The 27,062-nt window shown below is 32.5% G+C and overlaps 1 protein-coding gene across 1 annotated transcript in view; it reads right to left on the reverse strand.

Moving 5' to 3' along the window:
• LOC143076763 (replication protein A 70 kDa DNA-binding subunit-like) overlaps window positions 1-27,062 on the reverse strand; it is a 76,243-nt gene that overhangs the window by 7,441 nt on the left and 41,740 nt on the right. The window contains exons 9-14 of the mRNA XM_076252627.1: window positions 15,743-15,914; window positions 12,454-12,646; window positions 11,752-11,891; window positions 11,094-11,163; window positions 8,669-8,818; window positions 7,485-7,615 (exon numbers count right to left, since the gene is read on the reverse strand). Coding sequence (XP_076108742.1) covers window positions 7,485-7,615; window positions 8,669-8,818; window positions 11,094-11,163; window positions 11,752-11,891; window positions 12,454-12,646; window positions 15,743-15,914 — 856 coding nt within the window. The remainder of the gene's footprint in view (window positions 1-7,484; window positions 7,616-8,668; window positions 8,819-11,093; window positions 11,164-11,751; window positions 11,892-12,453; window positions 12,647-15,742; window positions 15,915-27,062) is intronic.

The raw sequence follows: 27,062 nt of genomic DNA on the forward strand, positions 1-27,062 counted from the left end.
GTAAAAAATTTAAAACTAGCTCTTTCCAAACAGTAACTAGTCAAAAGATGCGAAACTAAAGCGATACTGACTTTACTTCGTTGAAAAAAGGTCACGACCTTCAAAATTTTCTGAAAGTTGATAACGTTCCAGATAAAAATGAATTCGATTTCTGTAGCCGCAGCGCAAATAAATGGCGTGTTTAAATCAGTAGAAGACGCGTGTCAGACATAAATTATGCGTTCGTGATTCAGTTACGAGATATTCTTCGGTACGAACAACAAAATATACAAGAAAACTTACCGAGTCTTCTTAAGAAAGTAAACTCAAGAGTAAAGATACCAAGTAAAATAAGTGATTTGATAAGGAAGATAGAAAACAAGTTTGATAAAGCAAGTACAGAAGAATTAAAAGAAAAAGTTTTAAGAGAAGTTCTTTTGTTGTCAGAAGATTCAACCGTCATAGGAATTCATTGCTCAAAATTCAGAATTTTTTCAAATAATTTGTATAATTTTGTTTGTGGTCAAGTCACGAACTTGAAAAGTTTCGTAGCTCAAATAATTACACTTTCACAGAATTAACAAAGTGGGTTCATCATATAGTGGGGCTTAAAAGCGAAACTTTTTCAGAACATGCCATGCGTTACTCCGTTAAATCTTTATTAAAGAATCGTTTTGATATGAGTAGAAAGGGCTATAGCTTTTCGGAACAGTTTTTGAATGAAACATATACATACCCAAAAATGGTTACTAATAAAGCAAGCTCAACAGACAACTTGGCAGAGGGTTGTGAAAATCCTAAGTGTTCGAAACAGAAATTAAAAACAATAAAGTGCTGTCAACAAATTCAAAATTTAAATTACCAACTTCAACATGAAAAAGAAGAAGTTGAAGAACTTACACAAGAATATAAGGAAAATCAGCAATTATCTGATCAACTAAATAAAATCATAAAAGATAAAACAATATCAGACAAAGAACTTTCAGACTTGAAACAAAAATATGAAACTGTTATTAACAAACTTCAAAAGTATAATACTAGGAACATTAACAAAAAAATTCAGAGAAGAGACACTAAATTAGAGACAATAAACAAAACTTTAACAAATGAAAAAGAAAAATCTTCCTTTATGGAAGAAAGCATAACGCAAAGTGAAAAAGAAATCTTAGTCTTAAAAGAGGATAAAAGAAATTTACAAAAAAGAATATCATATCTTAAGTCAAAACCAGAACTTTTTGAAAATAAACAGAATGAAAATATTTCTAAATTGCGTGATGAAAACAAGGAACTTCAAGAATCCAATGCCATCCTACAGGAAATAATTGAAGAATGCACAAAAATACCTATTTTTAAAACGAGAAAAGATGGGTTGCGAGAGTTTTGTGATGAAATGAAAAAAACATATATGGAATTAATATCATTAGGTGTAAGCTGTAACATGTGCAGCAATGTAATTAAATCAGTCATAAAAAATATGACTGGTCAAGAACTGAATGATATGCCAGAAGTTACATTTGCTAAAAGAATGGCTCTGCAAGCTAATTTGATGGCAAAATTTCAATTGGCAGATACTATTTTAAGCAAGGACTCTGCAAACACGTTGCAGTTTGATGGCACAAGCAAGTGGGGGGAACATTTTTTTACTTTTGACATAACAACTTCAGAAAAAACATATTCAGCAAGTTTGATGGACTTAGCAACAGAAAACAGTGCAACACAATTAAATGCAACAAAAGCATTGTTTAACGAATTAGGTGAAATTTATGTATCATTGACTAATGAAAAAAATCCTGAAATATTAACAAAAGTCATTAGCAAAATGGTAAAAACTATTCATAATACTATGAGCGATAGAGGTCCAACAAACAAACCGTATGTTAAGCTATTTGAAGAATGGCGTAAATCATTATTACCCAAAGCTTTAGAAAACTGGGAAACTTTAAATGAAGAATGTCAGCAATCAATTATAGATATTCATGATTTTTATTGTGGTTTACATTTACTTACAAATTTTGCTGATTATTCTAACAAATCGTTGAAAAAATTTGAAGAAATTAGTACAGCAGAAAAAATTGGTATGAAAACTTTGTCACAATTTAGTAATTGGGGTACAAGGAGTGAGTCTGCTGCGCAAAGATTAATACGCTCGTGTTGTAACTTATTGCAAATACATGGTTGTGAAACTGCCGGTAGGCCACAGCAATTTAATGCCTATTTATTTGAAAATGGTTTAAAAAATTATCTTGTACCTTTCCGTGGGAATAGGTTTAACATTTCATTTCAAAATGCAAGAGCAGTATATGGTCATTTGACACATATCCAAGATTTTATTGAAATGTATGGTACAGGTAACAATCTGTTACTATCTGTGAATGCTGACCTTGAATCCAAAATTGCCCTTGCTGGTGTTAGAGCTCTTAGTTTAGTTGATGTCCATATCAATCGTCCACTATGGAAACTTCTTGATTGTAATGATGTATCTATAACTGACATGTCACAATATTACCAAAAGTTACATGATAGTATTTCAAATTTAGTACAAGATTCTTCTCCGATGTTTGATGAAAATTATCAAATGTTTGAAAATTACCCTCCCGAAAAAGATTTGTTTGGTTTCTTTGCTTTACATGCTGTGGAAGAAAATAATGAAGAATTGGATGTTTTAACAACACAGGCTTTAGAACTTATATTGGCCAGTATTTTAAGCGTTATTAAAAGGCAGTTAGTTGATCACTTAACTGGAGGGAAGCATTCTGATCCCAATGAGGATTTGATGCTGATTAGTAAATCTGTTCCTAAAACAAACCAATCAAATGAATCAAATTTTGGTCAGTTAGACAGAATTAAAAGATTCAAACCTAATGCAACCACGGCTCATATTGAAGGAATGGTTTTATATGTTAATAATAAAACTTCTGATTGGCTTGACACGCAATGTAATGAGGCTGATAATATGCAAAAGGTATCTAAATTGTTGCCAAAATTTATAGAAAAGTGGCGACAAAGATCCAAAGATATTAAAAAAAAAGGATTGAAATGTTACAAATAAGAGCCGATGAAATCAAAAGAAAGAAAATGAAAAAAATTGCAGAGAAACAAAAGATAATAGATAACATATTCAGATATGGACAATGCAAAACTGAAGCGGATGTAAAGAAACTTCTATCAAAATTTAAAACTTTTCATATGAAATAATTTGCTTTAAAATTTCAGTTAAAGTATTATAAATGTGTTTTAAGTTTTGAAGGAAATAATGTGTTTTACAAATTTTCATCTGAAGGAAAGGCATTTAGTGTAGAAATGTTAAAAAACAATCTTATCAAAATTATTCAAAAATATTCTTCTAATATACATATTGGTGTAGAAATTGACTTAGATGTCCCTAGGAAAGAAGAACATTTAAGACCATTAACAGAAAGAAATGAATTATTAAAGTCGGAAAAGGACAATTTAAAAAATGTCAGGGTTGTAAAAAAACAAAGCGCAGTTTTAAGCAAAAACGGTCTACATAATTCCAACAAAACAAGGAAACGTAAGCTTGAAAATGAAAAGGAAGTAACTTCAGCGGTTAAACATGTTAAAAAACATAAGAGAAGCCATGATGTAAAAATCAATACAAATATGACTTTTATTAGTAATTATAAAGATTTTAAAGTAAATCAGTGGATTGCTGTCGCAGGTCTTTCAGATTGGTATATAGGTCAGGTTGAAGACATTTTATCAGAAGAAACTGCTACTGTTAATTTTATGGAACGATCTAATACAAATACATGTACATTTAAGTGGTGTTCACCACCAGCAGTGGAAACTACTTTTATTAAAACTGTTATTCATTTTGATTTTGATAATGCAATTGGACCAAATGATTCTTCTCTTCGATCATGGAAGCTGGAAAAAAAATGTTTGCAATCAATCACTACCAAATATAGAAATTACTGCTCTAGTTCTAACTAAATGTGAAAGGTTTTTTTGTTGATAGTGTTGTGAAGTTCTTCCTACTTACAGGTCTTATTTATTATTAATTATTAATAAATATGTGGTAATTCAATTTTCTGATTTTATATGCATTTTTTTTTTTGGAGGTTTTGCATTGAAAAGAATATTTGAAAAAAGGTGACAATTGACAGTACATGCATAATCACAAAAACAAATATATACTAACCAACTACATGTACATGTGTTTTGAGAATATACTTTAACAATGTTTAAAAATGAAAAGAAAAACTCAAAAAGTCATTATAAACCAAAAAAAATTAAGGATGATATATATTAGCAAATGAGACAACCATCCACCATCTACCAGAGTCAGTGACCGATATTTATCCGCATACTGATACAGCCTTCAACAATAAGTAAACTCAATACTACAATAATTGTATCAATAAATGTCACTCAGTCAGTGTTTCTTATATTCAAGCTGTTCAGATTCATTAAAGATGTATGAAGATTTGGTCGTAACAACTTGATATTTTTTTATGTTTTTTTACAATTTCAGAATTTATACTGTTGCTATGGAAACAAAAATACATATATTATTATATTTTGTAAGCATTTTTAACTCTAAAATTGTCATAAAAATAAACCTTATCTTTTGTAGTTACAGAAAAGTTTCAACATTTTGAATTTTTATCATTTGAGAAGAAATTTTCACGAAAAATACGAAATAATGCTTTCTGTTGCCATGGTAACTGAAAATTTTATAATCAAATATCAGAAAACAACAACAGAAATTGAACCCCTCAACTTGTTTTATCAATAAACTAACAATTCCTATAAAAAAAGCTGACTTATGTAGATACTATTGCAAGTAAAAAGCCCTCAAAGCAGTTATTTTCATTTTTTTCTGTTTCGTTACCATGGTAACTATGGATTTTTTTTCAATTTCCAACACAAAAAAAATTCAATTCTTATACTCATTTAAGGTTCTTATATTTCTTTATATGTATTTAAAATTTTACATCAAAAGGTTGAGGCATTAAAAAGTTCTGTTATTTTCATTATTTGATTTTTGCTTTTTTAACTGTTTTCGGTGCCATATTACTGTATTAAAGTTATCATAGAAACGGTCTAAAAATATAACATATTCAACACATTCAAAATGTCGTACCTCAAAAACAATACATCCAATCTCCATGAAATAAAATGTAGTTTCTTTTTAAAAGATCTTTCAAATGCATTAAAGATAACTTAAATATGACTAATGAAATATTTGGCTGCACCAGGCTACAATAAACGGATAAACAGGAAATACATTTTTACAAAATTTCCTTCTAAATACTAGCTTTTGATCATAAACAAGCTTCTGTCCAAGTTTGGCATGTTTGGTACAAATCCAGAAAATTTTAAGAAATTTAACCAGAGTGAATGTAATGTTCACTGGTAGAAAAACTAAGTCCATTTATAAGTAAAATATGGATAAACAGGATTTTTTTTTTACAAAATTTGTTTCTGGATACTATCTTATTATGACAAACAAGCTTCTGTCCAAGTTTGGTAGAAATTCAGGATAGTTTAAGAAAGTTATAAAAACTTTAACCAGAGTGAATAATGGTAGACTATAGTAATATTTTTAACAGCTACTGATTAAACTCGTATTGATTTATCAAGTACAAAATGGATTTTATAGGTAAATGCAATTTCCTGAAACATATGTTTACTTTTATCCTTGCTAAGAGGTCATAAATCAAAGTGATGGAAATCACTCATGGAAAGATTAGAAGAGTACTGTAGTTTGAATTATTTCATATTAAGGGTGGGGGAAAATGAACATTAATAAAGCACTATTGCTGAAAATTGCATCAACAGCAGTCCAGTATGAGAATAAAATGAGCTCAAATTAAATAATATGGGTCTCTTAATTTGCACAATTTTATTTAAACTGCAGTTTATATCTTATCGAAATAATGTTGCCTGTTCTGAACATGTTTAAAAAAAAACAAAAAATTGCAAATCAAAAATTCTTCTAGTAAATGTTACCAACTCTCCTTGTAAGACATAAAATCTAGACCAACAGCTAAAAACATTAAAGTGTCAACAAAAATAATCTAAAAATGTTGTTTTGGGGCATTTTGTTAGTTGAAACAGAGGTTATATGACATTGAAGATTAAAAGTTGTAGAGTGCCTTTTGATCAATGTTTAAAGTATTTTTCAACACAGGGCATTGAAAATGTACTTTTTCAACGTAAACAAATTAAAAAACTTATTTTATTGAAATGTGGATTCTTTCTTGATTGCAAAAATATGTATTCACTTCCAATAAAAATTCAAATGACTAAAATAGACATAATGATTGATGGGGAATAAACAAATAAACAATGGTTTGTTATAATTAAAAGTTTTAAAATTTTAAAACTGTTTCAAGCCAATTCCTGGTAAAAAAAAAAGTGAACTAATCTAAATTGTTGATTAATTACAGATGATTATTGGAAATTTTTCAAGTAAATTATAGGCCTTACTTGAATACCTTTTATATTATATTCATATTTATATTCATATTTCATTTTTTTTTAAAAGATCTTGTTAATCCATTAATCATTTATCTTTCAGATATAATTCACAGAATCACTTTATGTAATGTAGATCAAGAGTAATTGGCAATAAATAAATCTATCATCCTTATATATATGTATTCAATTATGAGGTCAAATATTTGTATATTCAGATGTATATTGCAGGGTTTGTATAATTATGTAAGACTGAGGTTGATAAGTAATGTGGTCAATTTGATTGACAGTTTAGGAGGTGGGGCATTGTAATTAAAGGTCTACCTTGTCTCCGATTGTCTAGTGATAATGACAGTTGTCAATCATACTAGTTTTATATCAATACCCAATTACCTAATCAAAATGTTTTAAATGAACTGCTCCAATAATATACCCATTTTTTTCAGTTTATGTGTGTATTATATGCACATACATGAGAACCATAGAGAACTATATTTCAGTGTGAATACATATAGTAACAGTAGCTAACCTGTCGTGTTGTTAGGAAGGCCGGTGCCTTAGTAAAGATTTCCAAAAATTGGGGTACTACTTTCAAACTCCAGACCTACTCAACAAAACAAAAAACTGGATTTGGTGTATTGAGCACAAATTTCGTACTTTGAATACAGAGGAAATTTTTTAAATCGTACACCATATTATCCTTCATAAGAAATTGTTTGAGGGCTATTCCAGAAAAAAATGTATGGGGGGGTTGGAAGGCATATTGTATTAATAATACATGGGTGATGGGTATCAGAGCAACTTTTCACACTATTATGCACTATAATTCTCAATTACAATTGTCTGGGTGGTGGGTGCGGACAAAAACTGCCTTCCAACCCCCCCATACATTTTTTTCTGGAATAGCCCTGAGTAAAACACTGCCACTCGTTATTTTATTCTTAAAATAGTAGTGTCTTTTTATGTTTTCCTTTTTTTGCCATGGCATTGTTAATTTATTTATGACTAGAGTTTGAATGTCACTTTGTTATCCTTTGCCCCCATTTAACAAGAATACCTACCCTATACATACAGTTCTCTTTACGTAAGAATATAACCGTTCCTTTACTGGTGAAATAATCGGCCTTATCTCCTTGCCCAATACTGTTGTCAGCCTTAATTTCACTGAAACATTTCCAGTTTGTAGAGGAACCTAAAATGGAAATGTTCCAAGTAATTCATTTTATTACCATATAAATATTGTTAGTTTCAGAGGAATTTTTCATTTTAAAAAGGACTGAATTTGATAGGTTTTATTTTCAGTAATCTTAAAACATAAAACTAACTAGAGGCCTTATTTTCAAAGAAACTACCAGTAACTAAAATGCTAATTTTACTCACATAATATATTTTCAACAAGAATGTGTCCAAAGTACACGGATGCCCCACTCCCACTATCATTTTCCATGTTCAATGGACCGTGAAATTGGATAAAAAATATAATTAGGCATTAAAATTAGAAAGATAATATCATAGGGAACATTTGTACTAAGTTTCAAGTTGATTGGACTTCAACTTCATCAAAAACTACCTTGACCAAAAACTTTAACCTGAAACATGCACTTTCATTTTCTATGTTCAGTGGACCGTGAAATTGGGGTCAAAAGTTTAATTTGGCTTTAAAATTAGAAAGATCATATCATAAGGAACATGTGTACTAAGTTTCAAGTTGATTGGACTTCAACTTCATCAAAAACTTTAACCTGAAGCGGGACAGACGGACGAACGAACGAACAGACGAACGAACGAACAGACGGACGGACGGACGAACGAATGGACGCACAGACCAGAAAACATAATGCCCCTCTACTATCGTAGGTGGGGCATAAAAATATATATATGAAGTAAAAGTTCAATAATAAAGTTGTGTTTTTTTTTTTTATATGTAAGAATAGTTGTTTACCCTAACACCTGTGGATTACTCCTATAATATTTGTTTAACATCTTAACTAATCTCTGATATAACCCTGTTTTCCTATTCCTTAGCCATATAAGCTTCTCCTTTTCCAGCTTGACAACCCTATTCATAGAGTTCAGCATAATTTATGTTATATTTTAACCCCTATTTCCCCTACCTCAAATGCCATGTCCACTTTCTTAAATTAAATTTTTAAATTAAATAACCTCCCCTGCCTGCTTTACCCTGTACAAGTAGCATAACCTCCCCCATTGACCTTAATACCCAACCCCCTACAATTTACATTACCTCCTCCGCCTGAGCCACCACCTTCATTGCGGTAAGTCTGGAACTCTGACGACTGTCCATCACGGTCATACCATCCTCGTAATATGTGAGCTTCTTTGATGTCTGGGTTTATCAACATTTGACTTGATGCCAAAACTGATGCTGAACGACCTGTAATGATATGAACTAATTTTTAACCCCTGTTACTGACTTTAAAACATTTATCATTAAATGACAGTGCTACTATCCTTACAAGCCCAACTACAATTAAGATTAACATCAAGTTTTAATTAAGAAAAGTGTCAATGGTGTTTCACAATGGTGACCATTCTGGACTTTCATCAAAGAACTAATTAAACTAGGTCGAGTAAAAAAAAATTCTCTCAGAAAATCTAGACATTTCAAAAATACTTATGGCAGATTTTACAGTATTGTGTTCTGTCTCCTACTTTCATGTTGCTAACGTGACGGAGACAATAATAAGTAACGTTAGCGACATTTGGACATGTAACATGAGCAACAACATCTTTAAAAGTTAAAATGTATGCACACAGTGATGTTTAATATATGCCTGGAGTAATAAAATTGTACAGTCTGGTTTAGAATTTCTAAATATACAGAATGTCATTTGCAGGTGTACTTTATATCAAATGAATACACATGAAACCAATTCGTAATAGTAACATTAGCAACATCTACTATCATGACATTACGTTTTGTTGCGAACGTCTTTTTGATGGACGGAATACATTTAAGGTCCTCTTGTAACGATATTACATACAACTAACCTTCTTTGCTACCCCATCATGTGAAGGAACTGACTCCGAATCTAATTCTGCAAAGGGCGATATCGTAACTCCTATACAGGAGAGTTACAGATCTAAATATATGTTGCTCACGTGACACTGATTTGGACGGAAACCTCAAGTAGTAACGTTCGCAAAAAATAAAACAGCCAATGATATTGATTCCTCAAGTCCTTTGACCCCCTTACGTCATCCAAATTTAATATGATTGCTATTTTCAATTATTTATAAAACCCGGGATAAAAATAACTACAATTGCCTGTCTGAGAACCAACAAGAAAATTGCGATCGTGACATACCACAATGGACGGAAAAGACGTGACGTTAGCAACAATATTATTAAATTACCTTTTTTAGCCTTTACCAATAAAAATCTGCCTTAAAGTTATGATTAAAACACAAAAGAAGACTTTTTATTAAAATATAAGTCCATGTGATAAGGCTCAACTTATAAATAATACTTCAAAATTCCACTCCAAATAAGCTGGATGTCAGTAAAGTAGGTCATGATGTCTATTCCATGTCCAATATTTTGAAATTGAAAACCCTCTAATTCTAACAAAAAACACAAGCACAGAGTAATTTTTATTTTTATTTACTCAGAAAGACACATTTTATTCAATAACATAATGCATTACTCCATTACACAGTCTGTTTCACAGTTTCAGCAATTGCTTTTTTGATGGATACAAAAAAACAATAATTCCTTCTTATTGTAAAATCTGCCTTATTTCATTCTGGAATGGATAGTCTAATTACTTATCCAGCTGTGTGTAGATATACAGATATACAAAAGAAGATCAATTTGACATTAGTTACAGAATACTTGGTTGTCTAATATTACATAATGTTTGATAGGTTGGTATAACACAATTACTGTAAATTCAGAAATTTTTGTCTGCATTTGTAACAGGCTATTCCATAGAAATGTATGTGGGAGGTCAGGATAGGAATTAATGTTTAATTATTGAATGTGTGTCATGGGTCTTTTTTTCAGTATGTGTCTATTACCATAATGCAAAATTATCTAAACAAGAATGTGTTCAAAGTACATGGATGCCCAACTCACACTATCATTTTCCATGTTCAGTGGATTGTGAAAATCCCTTCCTACCCTCCCACAAACATTTAAATGGAATAGCCCTTATTGTGATTATTGAACAAGGGACAAAAATGGGAGATTAATTATTGCCATGTTTATCAAATTTTCCACCAAAAAAATAATGCTATAAAATGTGACTTCAGTCATCACATAACTTGTTTGAATTTTACAAAAAAAAAACAAACAAGAATGTGTCCCAAGTACACGAATGCCCCATCCGCACTATCATTTTCTATGTTCAGTGGACCGTGAAAATGGGATTAAATCTCTAATTTGGCATTAAAATTAGGAAGATCATATCATAGGGAACATATGCACTAAGTTTCATGTTGATTGGACTTGATCAAAAACTACCTTGACCAAAAACTTTAACCTGAAGCAGGACAGATAAACGGACGGACGAATGATGGCACATACCAGAAAACATAAGGCACATAAATGGGGAATAAAAATTCCTAGGCCAAATGTTTTTAATTTGTACTATTTTTTCTCCTTTGATTTGATCCAATCGATTTATGTATTCTATTGCTAAACTTACCTCCATAATCTGACAGCTTTGCTCCTTTAACTGCCAATACTGGACAACCAGAGCCATCAAATGTCTGGGCCTGCAATATATCAAATTATTATATTTCTAGGAATACATGCATGCTTTGAATTCAATATTTAAATATAAAGAACACATCTATAATTAAGGAATAACAGTACTGTAGTTTAAGAGTTGTCATCATCAATTTGCAATTTGATGGTTGCCGTTGCTAATGCAGTTTTAAATGGCTATGAGTATACAAGACAGTAAATCAGATATTTGTGACCATCAGATCACTTTGAAATAAAATAAAACAACATTTTTTTTAATTGATGCCAGTATGATCATAATGATGGCTCAAACTCTTTATATGTTTATTTTTTATATAAGTCATTTATTTTATGAAGGTTTAATAATTATTGAGTGGTGTTTAACACCACTTTCAGAAATATTAGCTTTTTTTTTGGCAGCCAGTTTTTATTGGTGGAAGAAGCCCAAGTGCTCTTAGAACCACTAGTTTTCAGAAGGAAAACTGACCATGCTTATGAATCAAGATTGGAGTAGACCATACCTCTAAACTAAAACACTTAGCCACTGAGACCCTTTTTATGAAAGTGACATGCAAGACTAGAATTTTATACGATAACTTTCTACCTTTCAGACTTACATCATTTCCCCACAATGTCAGGTTAACGACCATGCCTGATTGATCACACAACTGGACCTCTCTTTTGGTAATCTCCTTCTGACTGGCCTTACCAATGACTGTACCAACATCCCCACAAGATCTTATCACTCCAATCAGATCTAAAAAATGAAAATTTAAAATTATGTCCATATTTTCTGACCAATTTTCTGTATAATTAAGATTATAACATACGGGTGTAAGATTTCCTTGCTGTGTTGAAGACCCATTAGTAGCCTTCGGATGTTTTCTGCTCTTTCGTCTGTCTGTTGTCTTTAAAACACATTTCCTATTTCCATTATATGAATATGATCTAGTATATGAAAACAATGCTTATGTCATGTCACTTATGTGTGTATATCATGAGCTAATAATTTATGCCTGGTGACTTTTAAAATTTGGAATACGATCATCCTGCATTACTCTGCATGACTAAATGATAGATTGATTGTTGGTGTTTTAACGCCAATTTTGGGCTATTTGTGGTGGACAGTTTTTATTGGTGGAGGAAGCCGGATTGCTCCAAAAAAACATCGACCTACAATAAGGAAAATGACAACCCTAGTCAATTAGATTGGAGTTAACTTCTCTATATTTACATTCTTTTTAATGTATTAAACTGATTGAATAATATGTTGTTCTTTCTACATACTGCTTTCATTGAATAGACTTCATTAAACTTACCTATATTATTGCCAGGTGCTTTACTTTCTAATTCGTTAATTTTTACAAATTCAAATTTGACTGTCGGTAAATCAACATCTTCTGTACACAGCTCAACCGTCGTATCATTATTAAATGTCATTTCATAATCATTATTTATATTACTGTACTGTTTGTTTGCTGTCTTCAAAGTTCCTTTGCCAACAAAATAAACCTGCAAAATATAAAAAAAGTAATTTAAGAAGACAATTTCACTGAACAAGACATTTTTTACACCTTTGCTAATCTTGGTCACTTACTTTTTCTTATGTATTTATAATTAGTAATACTTGTAAGTGTCATATACAGTTGAGCTTTATGATCTGACCCCACCCATACAAAAACAAGTTAGGTGCAATCTACTATCCTATAGATTTACAACTGTTGGTTATATTGATAATTTCGAATCTTCATTGAAGGTTGAGCATGAAAGCTGTATTAATTAATTCTTTTGATGTGAATTTTGTATGCTAGAGTGGCATTCCTTTGTACTATATTTCAAATCATTTTATTGAATCTATGCAAGTATTGTCTAAAAATTATTAGAACCTATATAAATCATTTGAAACTTTTATGAAAAAGACTATATGAAAACCTAATTATACTATCTCCCCATAATTATAAAATGTTGGGAAAATTAACCAGAGTTATTTTACAATAATTACAAAGAAGAGCTAGCAAACAATTCTTAATTTTAGCTTAATTAACGTTAAAACAAGATTTCACCAAAAATGAATGCTACTTTATTCAATTATAAGGCCTTAGTTACCCAAATCTACAAATTCTATTTGATATTATGAATTTTGATGACATTAGATAAACATGCATACAACATTGTACAAGCTGTGTTTTGTGGTAATACACATGGTGTACAAGTTTCATATCATTTGGTTGAGGCAAATTAAGTTAGATAGATATAGGAAGATGTGGTATGAGGGCCAATGAGACAACTCTCCATCCAAGTAACAATTTATAAAGGTAAACCATTATAGGTCAAGGTACGGACTTCAACACAGAGCTTTGGCTCACACCGGGCAGCAAGCTATAAAGGGCTTTTCATGGTATGGAAACTTGTGGTTTAATTTCAGAGAGATTCATACACTTTAACATAAGTTATTGTTTGAAAACAACAAAAATTATTATTTTGGGCCCCCTTTTTCGTCCCTAATTCATAAACTATTGGGACCATAACCCCAAAATCAATCCCAACCTTCCTTTAGTGGTATTGAACCTTCTTGTAAAAATTTATACAGATCCATACACTTAAACACAAGTTATAGTCTGTAAACTAGAACCAGGTGCTCCACAGGGCACAGCTTTATACGACTGCAGAAGTCAAACCCTGAACAGTTGGGGCAAGTATGGACACAACATTCAAGCTTGATATAGCTCTGAATTTGGATTGTGTTTAAATTTTTGACATAATATTAGTTTCTGACACAAAACAAATGTCAAGATCTTACAAATCTATTGCGCAATATTGTGCAATTAAAGATTTCTTCTTTTAACCTTTCAAAAATTTAATTATTTTGGGCCCCCTTTTTGATCCCCAATTCCTAAACTATTTGGACCATAACCCCCAAAGTCAATCCCAACCTTCCTTAGTGGTATTGAACCTTGTTGTAAAAATTTATAGAGATCATTACACTTAAATACAAGTTATTGTCTGTAAACTAGAAAAATGCTTCTTTTTGGCCCTTTTTTCGTATATATTTGGAAAAATTAACCCCAACTGATTCCCAACCTTCCCTGTGTTATATGGAAATGTGTGGTACAATGTCAGAGAGATCCATACAGTTACACACAAGTTATTGTCTTCAAACTAAAAAAATGCGTGTTTTTGGCCCTTAATTCCTAGACTGTTTGCCCAATAAACCCTTAACCCTTTCAACGCTATACACGGCATATGCTGCGATGACATACGCCGTCCGCCACTGCTATTCGCGGCATATGCCGCGATGACAACGGATTTTTCATAAGGACTCTTAAACCATTCGGTTTTCATTCGGGTCCTCTCTAATTTTTCCTTGTATGAATCGAGGATATGCAAGGTCTCATTTGCGCTTGAAATCCGGCAATTTTTATTGTAAAATCATGCAGTAGAAGGAAAAATGAAGGAAAATAAAAACAAATATTTTGACAAATGCAAATGGCGGAAATCAGAAACGAAGCTGTAAATATGGAAATATTTCAGCATTTCTATGGTGAAACTGACGACGAGGATTACTTAAAAGGTTTCTTGTTATCTCAATGTGTTTATTACATTAAATTCGTGTGGGAAATATGATTTGATCGATCATTACGAGATGTAGAAAAAGGGGGAAAACGGAGGTTGACTGAAAATTTTGAGGACGGAGCCACTGATTTGTGCCATGATTACATAATACGTTGTGTATGGTGCAATACGCTACGGAATCGAGCAATTGGTGTCTTCTTTATTATATGGCAGATAAAAAAACAAAATAGATGAAGACTAAAAGTAGTTTTTATTCAAAATTCAACACAAATGTAATAAATTACACCTTTTACCTGTTAATTACCTGAAAATGCAGGTAACCTGATAAAAATTTTACTGAAATAACTGCCTAACATTACAGTTCATACTCTCCTGAGCATTTTTCATGCAATAACCTTTTCTGTATCTCTTATAAAAAGATACAGCAGTCTGAAAAGGAATATACTGTTCTAATGAATGAGCACAAAAAAAATGCAGCAGCAGCAGCCATTTTTCTATTTTTTTGTGTAGCGTTGAAAGGGTTAAAATAAATCCCAACTTTCTACTTATGGTAATTAACAATTTTGTACAATATCAGAACAATTGAAATACTAATACACAACTTTTTGTTCTGAAACTAGATAAATGCTGTTTTTGTCCCCTTTGGGCCCCTAATTCCAAAACCTTTGGGACCATAACCCCCAAAATCAATCCCAAGCTTCCTTTTGTGGTTATAAACATTGTGTTAAAATTCTATTTATTTATTTTTACTTATTCAAAAGTTATTATCTGGAAACAATCCTTCTTCGGATGACGCTGACAACGTGATACCAATATACAACCAAATTTTTTAAAATTTTTGCGGTCGTATAAAAAATGAGAAACACATATGAACCACATAAACAGACGACAACCACTGAACACCAGATTTCTGACATAGGACAGGTGCAAACAAATGAGTAGAGAATGGAAACCAATTTTAGGATGTACAGATGTACAAGGTTAAACTTGATGTCCCCTCCCCTATGGCTGGGGCATTAAATAATGGTTGTTTACCTTGTTGACCTCTAACATGTCATAGTATTTATCAATAGCCTCATTAAACCCTGTAGCTTTGATTTCTCCAGACTCGTCCAACAAATTAACACTAAACAGTCTTCCTTCTCCTCGTGAATTACTCCATGTTCGGATTCCAGATTTCTGTGTTACTCGAGCCCTGATACGCCATCTGTAATAAAATTTCATGCATGCATGATTTCAATATGTTCAATCATGGAAATTTAAGAATATTGTTTTTTTTTTTAAATAATAAGTGTTCCTGTTTTTGAGCGTCCAGGTGACCATCAGAAGATAATAGTGTTGGATAATTGGTTGAAATTACCAACCGATTATCTATTTCAATCGGTTGACAGCAACCAATCGACTATCGGTTATAATCGCATCATAATACTTTGCCTTTTTTTTCAAATGAATTCATGCATTTAGTCTCATTGTACATGTCTAATGTGTATATTCCATATCATAGCAGAGTTAATATATTCATATTTGATCTTTTGTTTCCTTTTCATATTCTGGCATACTAAATTATAATCCTGGTACCTTTGATAACTATTATTTAGCAATTAAAACAATGAATTAATTAAAGAACCTTAGTGAGCACGCTCACATACCCCACGTCCCCACATTGTCATTGGAGAAATTAAATAAGTATAAGAAAAAAAAATTGTATAAGAAAAAATATTGAATAATAATGTCCTGTCAATATACATAGTATGTCCTTATTATCTACAAAATTTCATGAAATTCTGTTGTGTGTTTTCAGAGGAGTTGAGATGACAAACTGTTGCAGAAGTACATTGAAGCAAATAAGTTCAAAGGGGCATAACTCCTAGAAAAAAAATTGAATCGTAATTTCCTGTCAATATGCACATCTACATAGTATGTCCTTATTATCTACAAAGTTTCATGAAATTCTGTTGTGTGGTTTGAGAGGAGTTGCGATGACAAACTGTTGCAGTAGTACATTAAAGTAAATAAGTTCAAAGGGGCGTAACTCCTAGAAAAAAAAATGAATCGCAATTTCCCGTCGATATGCACAACTACATAGTTTGTCCTTATTAACTGAAAAGGTTTCGTGAAATTCTGTTGTGTGGTTTGAGAGGATTTGCGATGACAAACTGTTGCAGTAGTACATTAAAGTAAATAAGTTCAAAGGGGCGTAACTCCTAGAAAAAAATTGAATCGCAATTTCCCGTCGATATGCACAACTACATAGTATGTCCTTATTATGTGAAAAGGTTTCGTGAAATTCTGTTGTGTGGTTTGAGAGGAGTTGCGATGACAAACTGCTGCAGTAGTACATTAAAGTAAATAAGTTCAAAGGGGCGTAACTCCTAGAAAAAAAATTGAATCGCAATTTCCCGTCGATATGCACAACTACATAGTTTGTCCTTATTATCTGAAAAGGTTTCGTGAAATTCTGTTGTGTGGTTTGAGAGGAGTTGCGATGACAAACTGTTGCAGTAGTACATTAAAGTAAATAAGTTCAAAGGGGCATAACTCCTAGAAAAATCAAAGCGCGAAAGCGCTGTAAAGGCAGTTAATTACAGGTTGTGTGTATTTCTAGTCCAGTTATATCATTATCTTCCATAGAACAGAGGTGGTTTGTAGTATTTAAGATTTAGAGTTCTCTTGTACCTAGTTCACCTATATCTATAGTCTACTGTTTACAGTATATTTTCTGTACCTCGCCATGAAATGCATTTTTAAGACATAAGAACTTTTCCTTTTTAATGTAAATAAAACTATTTTTAATTATTGATTATATACACATATTCAATTACTCCTATCCTATAAAAAATAATTCACAAAGATTGACTAGTCTCCGTTCTGTGTGTATTGCTAGAACATCAAGGTAACATAATGGTTAATGTACATAGTAACATGTCAACTCTTTTGAAGACAGAACTTTTTTAAAATTCTCCCTCCAAGCAAAATTATTTTTCAGTATAAACATGATAAAGTTATCTACCTGTATTAATGACCTAGAGACTCTCAAGAGCCTGTGTCGCTCACCTTGGACGGTCTATGTGCATATTAAACAACGGACACATATAAAATGACAAAATTGTGTTTTTGATGATGGGGATGTGTTTGTAGATCTTTCTTTACTGAACATTCTTGGTGCTACAATTATCTCTATCTATAATAAACATGGCCCAGTATTTACAGTTGAAAATATTTTTTAAAAATTAACAAAAAATACAAAAATTTATGAAAATTGTTAAAAATTGACTATAAAGGGCAATAACTCTTTAAGAGGTCAACTTAAAATTTTGGTCATATTGACTTATTTGTAGATCTTACTTTGCAGAACATTATTGCTGTTTACAGTTTATCTCTATCTATAATAATATTTAAGATAATAACCAAACTCTGCAAAATTTCCTTCAAATTACTAATTTGGGGGCAGCAATCCATCAACGGGTTGTCAGATTTGTCTGAAAATTCCTGGGCAGATACATCTTCACTGAAGAGACAATTTCACCCCATGTCAGATTTGCTCTAAATGCTTTGGTTTCAGAGTTATAAGCCAAAATCTACATTTTACCTGTATGTTCTATTTTTGGCCATAGTGGCCATCTCGGTTGGTTGACCGGGTCTAACCACACATTTTTAGCTCACCTGACATGAAAGGTCAAGTGAGCTTTTCTCATCACTTGGCGTCCGTCGTCCTGCGTCCGTCGTCCGTAAACTTTTACAAAAATCTTCTCCTCTGAAACTACTGGGCCAAATTCTACCAAACTTGGCCACAATCATCCTTGGGGTATCTAGTTTAAAAAATGTGTGGCGTGACCTGGCCAACCAACCAAGATGGCCGCCATGGCTATAAATAGAACACCTGGGGTAAAATGATATTTTGGCTTATATCTTTGTAACCAAAGCATTTAGAGCAAATCTGATTTGGGGTAAAATTGTTGATCAGGTCAAGATCTATCTGCCCTGAAATTTTCAGACGAATCGGACAACCTGTTGTTGGGTTGCTGCCCCTGAAATGGTTATTTTAAGAAAATTTTGCAGTTTTTGGTAATTATCTTGAATACTGTTATAGATAGATATAAACTGTAAACAGCAATAATGTTCAGCAAAGTATGACCTACAAATAAGTCAACATGACCAAAATTGTCAGTCAACCCCTTAAAGAGTTATTGCCCTTTATAGTCAATTTTTAACAACTTTTCGTCATTTTTTGCAACTTTTCTAAAAATCTTCTTCTCTAAAACTACTTTGCCAAATTTAACCAAACTTGGCCACAATTATCATTGTGGTTTATAGTTTAAAAAATGTGTCCGACGACCCAGCCTACCAAACAAAATGGCCGACATGGCTTAAATTAGAACATAGTGGTAAAAAGCAGTTTTTGCTTTATATCTTTGAAACTAAGACATTAAGGGCAAATCTTTCAAGATTTAAATCTCCATCAGAATAAGATATATCCCCTCACAAATTTTCAGATGAATCTGACAACCTGTTGTTGGGTTGCTGCCCTAAAATGGGTAATTTTAAGGAAATTTTGCAGTTTTTGGTTATTATCTTGAATACTATTATAGATAGAGATAAACTATAAACCGCAATAATGTTCGGCAAAGTAAGATCTACAAATAAGTCAGCATGATCAAAATTGTAAGAGGACCCCTTAAGGAGTTATTGCCCTTTATAGTCAATATTGAACAACTTTTTGTCATTTTTGTAACTTATATAAAAATCTTTTCTAAAACTCCTTGGCCAAATTTAACCAAACTTGGCCACAATCATAATACTAGGATATCTATTTAAAACTAGAGGCTCTAAAGAGCCTGTGTCGCTCACCTTGGTCTATGTGAATACTAAACAAAGGACACAGATGGATTCAAGACAAAATTGTGGTTTGGTGATGGTAATGTGTTTGTAGATATTACTTTACTGAACATTCTTGCTGCTTACAATTATCTCTATCTATAATGAACTTGACCAAGTAGTTACAGTGGAAAATGTTAGTAAAATTTTACAAATTTTGTGAAAATTGTTAAAAAAAAATGACTATATAAAGGGCAATAACTCCTTAGGGGTCAATTGACCATTTTGGTCATGTTGACTTCTTTTTAGGTCTTACTTTGCTGTACATTATTGCTGTTTACAGTTTATCTCTATCTATAATAATATTCAAGATAATAACCAAAAAAACAGCAAAATTTCCTTAAAATTACCATTTCAGGGGCAGCAACCCAACAACGAAATGTCCGATTCATCTGAAAATTTCAGGGCAGATAGATCTTGACGTGATGAACAAATAACCCCTGTTAGATTTGCTCTAAATGCTTTGGTTTTTGAGTTATAAGCCAAAAACTGCGTTTTACCCCTATGTTCTAATTTTAGGCGTGGCGGCCATCTTGGTTAGTTGGCCGGGTCACCGGACACATTTTTTAAACTAGAAACCCCAATGATGATTGTGGCCAAGTCTGGATTAATTTGGCCCAGTAGTTTCAGAGGAGAAGATTTTTGTAAAAGATTACTAAGATTTACGAAAAATGGTTAAAAATTGACTATAAAGGGCAATAACTCCTAAAGGGGTCAACTGACCATTTCGGTCATGTAGACTTATTTGTTAATCTTACTTTGCTTAACATTATTGCTGTTTACAGTTTATCTCTATCTATAATAATGTTCAAGATAATAACCAAGAACAGCAAAATTTCCTTAAAATTACCAATTCAGGGGCAGCAACCCAACATCAGGTTGTCCGATTCATCTGAAAATTTCAGGGCAGATAGATCTTGACCTGATGAACAATTTTACCCCATGTCAGATTTGCTCTAAATGCTTTGGTTTTTGAGTTATAAGCCAAAAACTGCATTTTACCCCTATGTTCTATTTTTAGCCATGGCGGCCATCTTGGTTAGTTGGCCGGGTCACCGGACACATTTTTTAAACTAGATACCCCAATGATGATTGTGGCCAAGTTTGGTTAAATTTGGCCCAGTAGTTTCAGAGGAGAAGATTTTTGTAAAAGTTAACGATGCCAGACGACGACGGACGACAGATGACGGACGCCAAGTGCTGAGAAAAGCTCACTTGGCCCTTTGGGCCAGGTGAGCTAAAAAACGTCTAATGACCCTGCCTACCAACAAAGATGGACGGCATCAGTAAACACAGTAACAGGTGAGCGACCCAGGCTCTTGAGAGCCTCTAGTTTAGCCTTGTGAGGCATTGTCAGTTTATTTCAAATTATGAGTTCGAAGGTCCCATTGTATCTTTCGCCTGTCCTTTTAAAAATATTTCTTTGATAATCTCTGCAGTTTCTAAAGATGAAATCATAAAACAGGAAACAGGGAAAAAATTGATTTAAATTGCAATTCAAATGATTTTTTGTATCCAAATAATGTGTTAATTCATTAAAGGACAAGGCACGATAAGGCTTGTTTTTGACCCCCCTATTTTCTCATTTTTTGAATTCTGCTTTGGAAACTACTTATCACATTAAAATATTCCCTTAGTTTTGAAGTTTGTTTGGATTAACTTCAAAACTATTAATTTTAGAAACTTAGTGAGATTATTGGGATAAAAGGGCACCAGAAAGGTTAAAAGAAGGAAAAATAATGATTTTTAGTCATTGTTTCTTAAAATTTAAAAGGGTGTGCCTACGTGACCCAGAAGAAATTAGGGCGATTTAGACAGCAAAATCAGTGCTATTGACATTAGAATAAAAAATTCTTGAGTCACGTTGGTGCAGGCACTTAAAAACTAAAAAATAGTTTTAAGAAACACCTGAAAAAGGAATAAAAATTACAATATTTGAATAATAAATGAAAGATTACCCCCCTCACCTCACCCAGTTGTTAAAATTCGTGATTTTGAAGTTCATCCAAACTAACTTCAAGCATCAGGGAATATTTTAACATAATAAGTAGCTTTCAAAAACAGATCATTTTAAAAATGAGAAAATAAGGGGCCAAAAAGGGACCTTATCGTACCTTGTCCTTTATATATTATTTGTAATATATCTTACATAACTTGAAAAGATATCTTGACAATGGAAAACAAATAAAAGCAGCTTGCCATAATGGGGATCATTCAAGCCAATGACTCCTGAACTGGAAAAGGGTATTTATCCAAGATACGTCATTTCAGTGTCTGACCTTTCAAAAAAGGTCATGACCTTTTCCAGACTCTTGTCCTATATCGAAACCATGTAAAATTTATTAAAAAAAAATATTTAAAAAAAATATTTGCATCTATTGTTAACAAATATGCTGCAACCTGTACCAATTAATATAAAAGTTAAAGACTTGATGCTTTGTAGAAATTTGTTTTTATGGTTCATAATGAAAACACAAAATCAGTTAAAAATCAGCAGAGATTGTCTGGCTTTGTTTGTCATGTATCAATGTTAAAAAAAAAACCAGAAATTTATGAGTTTTCAATCGAAATGTTATATTATTCAAATTATTGTTCAAATCCAAATCCATAGTTAAACTAATTTCTGAATCTAGTTCCTGAATCAATAAAATCCAAAGAATTCTAACTCATGTTATCCTATATAGATAGTTCTTTTTAAACAATGATCATCTTCTTAATCCCGATTATTCTTATAACATTATAAAGTTTGTTTTTATGGTAGCTGGTCTTTCTTTTTTATTAATGCATCCTTTATAAAAAGTTCCTGATTTAGACAGAGCAAGGGAATCTTTAGAATCCAGAAAAGTTTAACTCATAAAGTTTTGCCTTTGTAGTGTCTGGACTATCTGTCTTATTAAAACATCCTATAAAGATAGTTCCTGTCGTAGACAGAGCAAGGGATAATGGATATAAGATCCCCATGTCACTGAGATTGTAGTAAATAATACTTTGTCCTTGGTCTGTCAGTATATGCAAAAAATGAATGCTCATATCAGTAACAACGATATTATCTGATGGTGTTGTTAGTATTCCACGAGGTTTAAATGGTTTCTCCTCAGTGTTGACCTCAGGATGCCCGGTGTAAGTTCCTAGTATGTCTCCTCCTGGTGATAACACTACCACTCTACCTCTGCCATCATTATCTAACCAGTCCACCACACAGATGTTACCATCGCTGGTACAGGTGACATGTCTAGGGAAGGTAAATAATCGTTTGGTACTGGTACTGGTTAGAAATCTGGGCAAACTAAATAATTGTTTCTTATGTTTGTCATGTTCATATTCCTGTAGTTGTTTTCCTTCCTGATCCATTACCACCACTACACGTCTTCCTGTGACAGGTAATGCCTTACCTCCAGAATAGGCTCCTATGATAACTCTGTGATCACTGGTCACATGTATACTGGTTTGATACAATGGTTTTACATCATACCTGGAATCAGTTATCTCCCCTGTCATGGTGTTGATTAGTTTGAGTTTAGTCTCACCTGTTGTTGTAACAAGAATGTTATTTGAATGAGTTTTAGCCATTCCCCAAATCCTAATGTTTAGACTTGTTATTACTTTAGTTCTATTCTCCCTTAGTTTGACATGTTGTAACTTTGATCTCCATTGATCCCCCATCCACATAGAACCATCCGAACATACTGCTATAAAGTAAATATCAGTAAGATCTGTTGTATAAACTTTGGATATTTCTAACTTAATTTCACTCTTCTGTTTTGGCTTCAGTTCTACTTTGCCTTTGTTATAGTCTTCTTCTTCAATTAACTCATGTCCATTATGAACTTTAGTGATACACTTTGGACAGATAAACTTATTACATGTATTACAGAATAGACAGCAAGCTTGGTTAGAATGTTCATCACATTTGACTTCACTGAATATTATTGTGTCCTTTGACCCTTCAGATTTTCCAAGGTCATTAATATTAAGTATTTTGTGGTCTTTCCCAATCTTTAGATGGACTCCATCCTTACATTTGTCACACATGAGCGACTCACATGTGCTACATTTCCATTTAATCTTATTTCCACCTTGACATAACTGACATCCAACTGGAATTTGACCTTTTTGTATTGAACTTGCGAATGCCATTTATAAAATCCAAATGTCTGACTTTATTATTACTTCCTTGTCCTATTTTCTATATATATATATATATATATATATATATATATATATCAATATCTATTTAAATCTACTGTTTTGACATGTGTAAAGCTCTAACATGACCTCATAATAGCTATTTAAATTTTATTTATTTTGGGTAAATACACTCTGTCAGATCTTTTTAAGATTAAATATATATGAAAATTAACTTCAGAGAATAAAATATATTAATGTGAAAAATGGGACCCCATGCAAACATCTGTGAAGAAATGAATAAGGGTCATTACCTGAGGAAGCCAAGGATACTAGTCATACCTAATCATTAACCATGGTCAGCCATTGCCACATCTCCCACGGGTAAGAGGGGGGGGGGGGGGGAAACTTAGTCTTACATTTCTGGTTTTGATGTTTTTATATTTCCTACTACTCCCCTGGGTAATCTGTGAATCCATTATAAAACTAGAGTATTTTAATATTTCTATAGCGTTTTTATGTTTAGTAATGTTTCTATATGACCGCAAAAATTAAAAAAATTTTGGTTGTATATTGGTATTACATTGTCGTCATCGTCGTCGTCAGCGTTGTTCGAAAACGGATGGTTTCCACATAATAACTTTAGTATCAGTGAATAGAAATCAATAAAATTTTGACAAAATGATAATTAGCATAAAAGGAAAGTTGGGATTGATTTTGGGGGTTATGGTCCCAACAGTTTAGGATTTAGGGGCCCCAAACAAGCATTTATCTAGTTTCAGAACAATAAGTTGTGTAAAAGTATTTCAAAGTACAAGGTTTTTTACTAGAAAGGAAAGGCTGAAATTGAGTTTTTGGGTTTTTACTCCAAGGGGGGTTTCATTAAGTGAGGGGCCAAAAAGGGGCCCAAATAAGCAATTTTGTAGTTTTCAGTTTAAGTGTATAACTCTCTCTGAAATTATACCACAAGTTTCCACACTACAAAGGGGTGGTTATGGGGGATATGGCTCAAATTTATAAGCAACCAGATGCTTCGCAGGGCGCAGCTTTATACGACCGCAGAGGTTGAACCCTGAACGGTTGGGGCAAGTATGGACTCAACATTCAAGCTGGATTCAGCTCTAAATTTGGATTGTGATTAGATAGTTGACACAGCATAGGTTTCTGACACAGAATGAATGTGGTCTAATGAACTTAAAAGTTTTGTTTTGCCTTTGATCAATTCACTATGCTGTTGAATATTACTCCTCTCAAAAAAATGTTTGAAGAAATTTTCTTTTTATTTATGAAATCTGAAATGAGAAAATTTGAACCCCCCCTTACAATTTTTTTTCACATCCCCCTTCTCCTTATTCCAAAACTGATCTCAATTCAAATTTCTGATGGAGTTTGCAACAATAACTACTCATTTAAATACATCATAAAATATTAAAATGTAAAAAAAGTGCTTGTTATCACTGAATGGTAAAGATTGTTTTAATTTATCAGTTGGTAGTAAAAGTGAATATATACATTGTACATTGTATAAAACAATGATTTAAGTTGATTCAACCACTATTCTTGACAAAGAAAGATAACTCCAATTGAAAAGTGTTGCTATTGCACAATATTGTGCAATTAGATATTTCTTGCTATTGTGCAATACTGTGCAATTGAAAATACTTGCTATTGCACAATACTGTGCAATTGAAGATTTCTTGCTATTGCGCAATACTGTGCAATTGAAAATTTCTTGCTATTGCACAATACTGTGCAATTGAAGATTTCTTACTGTTGCTGAATACTGTGCAATTGAAAATTTCTTGCTATTGCACAATACTTAATATAATAATTTTGGATCCTGATTTGGACCAACTTGAAAACTGGGCCCATAATCAAAAATCTAAGTACATGTTTAGATTCAGCATATCAAAGAAGCCCAAGAATTCAATTTTTGTTAAAATCAAACTTAGTTTAGTTTTGGACCCTTTGGACTTTAATGTAGACCAAATTGAAAATGGGACCAAAAATTAAGAATCTACATACACAGTTAGATTTGGCATATCAAAGAACCCCAATTATTCAATTTTTGATGAAATCAAACAAAGTTTAATTTTGGACCCCGATTTGGACCAACTTGAAAACTGGGCCAATAATCAAAAATCTAAGTACATTTCTAGATTCAGCATATCAAAGAACCCCAAAGATTCAATTTTTGTTAAAATCAAACTAAGGTTAATTTTGCACCCTTTCGACCTTAATGTAGACCAATTTGAAAACGGGACCAAAAATTAAGAATCTACATACACAGTTAGATTCGGCATATCAAAGAACCCCAATTATTCAATTTTTGATGAAATCAAATAAAGTTTAATTTTGGACCCTTTGGGCCCCTTATTCCTAAACTGTTTGGATCAAAACTCCCAAAATCTATCCCAACCTTCCTTTTATGGTCATAAACCTTGTGGTTTAAATTTCATAGATTTCTATTTACTTAAACTAAAGTTATGGTGCGAAAACCAAGAAAAATTCTTATTTGGGCCCCTTTTTGGACCCTAATTCCTAAACTGTTGGAACCTCAACTTCCAAAATCAATCCCAACCTTCCTTTTGTGGTCATAAATCTTGTGTCAAAATTTCATAGATTTCTATAAACTTAAACTAAAGATATAGTGCGAAAACCAAGAAAATGCTTATTTTGGCCCTTTTTGGCCCCTAATTCCTAAAATGTTGGGACCGAATCTCCCAAAATCAATCCCAACCTTCCTTTTGTGGTCATAAACCTTGTGTTAAAATTTCATAGATTTCTATTAACTTTTACTAAAGTTAGAGTGCGAAAACTAAAAGTATTCGGACGACGCCGACGAAGACGACACGTGATACCAATATACGACCAAAATTTTTTTAATTTTTGCGGTCGTATAATAAGGGGCAAAAAAGGGGGAAAACAAGGGTTTTTCTGGTTAAAGGACAATTTAGAGAATTTAAAAGCAGGGCAGGTAATCCAATCAAAATTTAAAGAACACTGTTATATGTTTGATTACTTGATTTCCTCCCTTTCACTGCTTGAAAACTATATATTAAGAAATGATGAGTGTCTTGAGATGTGTAGCTGTAAATTTATTTTTAGCTCATCTGGCCCAAAGGGCCAAGTGAGCTTTTCTCAGCACTTTGCGTCCGTCGTCGTCTTCGTTAACTTTTACAAAAATCTTCTCCTCTGAAACTACTGGGCCAAATGAAACCAAACTTGGCCACAATCATCATTGGGGTATCTTGTTTAAAAATTGTGTCTGGTGACCCGGTCAACCAACCAAGATGGCCGCCATGGCTAAAAATAGAACATAGGGGTAAAATGCAGTTTTTGGCTTATAACTCAA

Source organism: Mytilus galloprovincialis, chromosome 5 (genome assembly GCF_965363235.1).
Source record: "Mytilus galloprovincialis chromosome 5, xbMytGall1.hap1.1, whole genome shotgun sequence".
Classification (NCBI taxonomy): domain Eukaryota; kingdom Metazoa; phylum Mollusca; class Bivalvia; order Mytilida; family Mytilidae; genus Mytilus; species Mytilus galloprovincialis.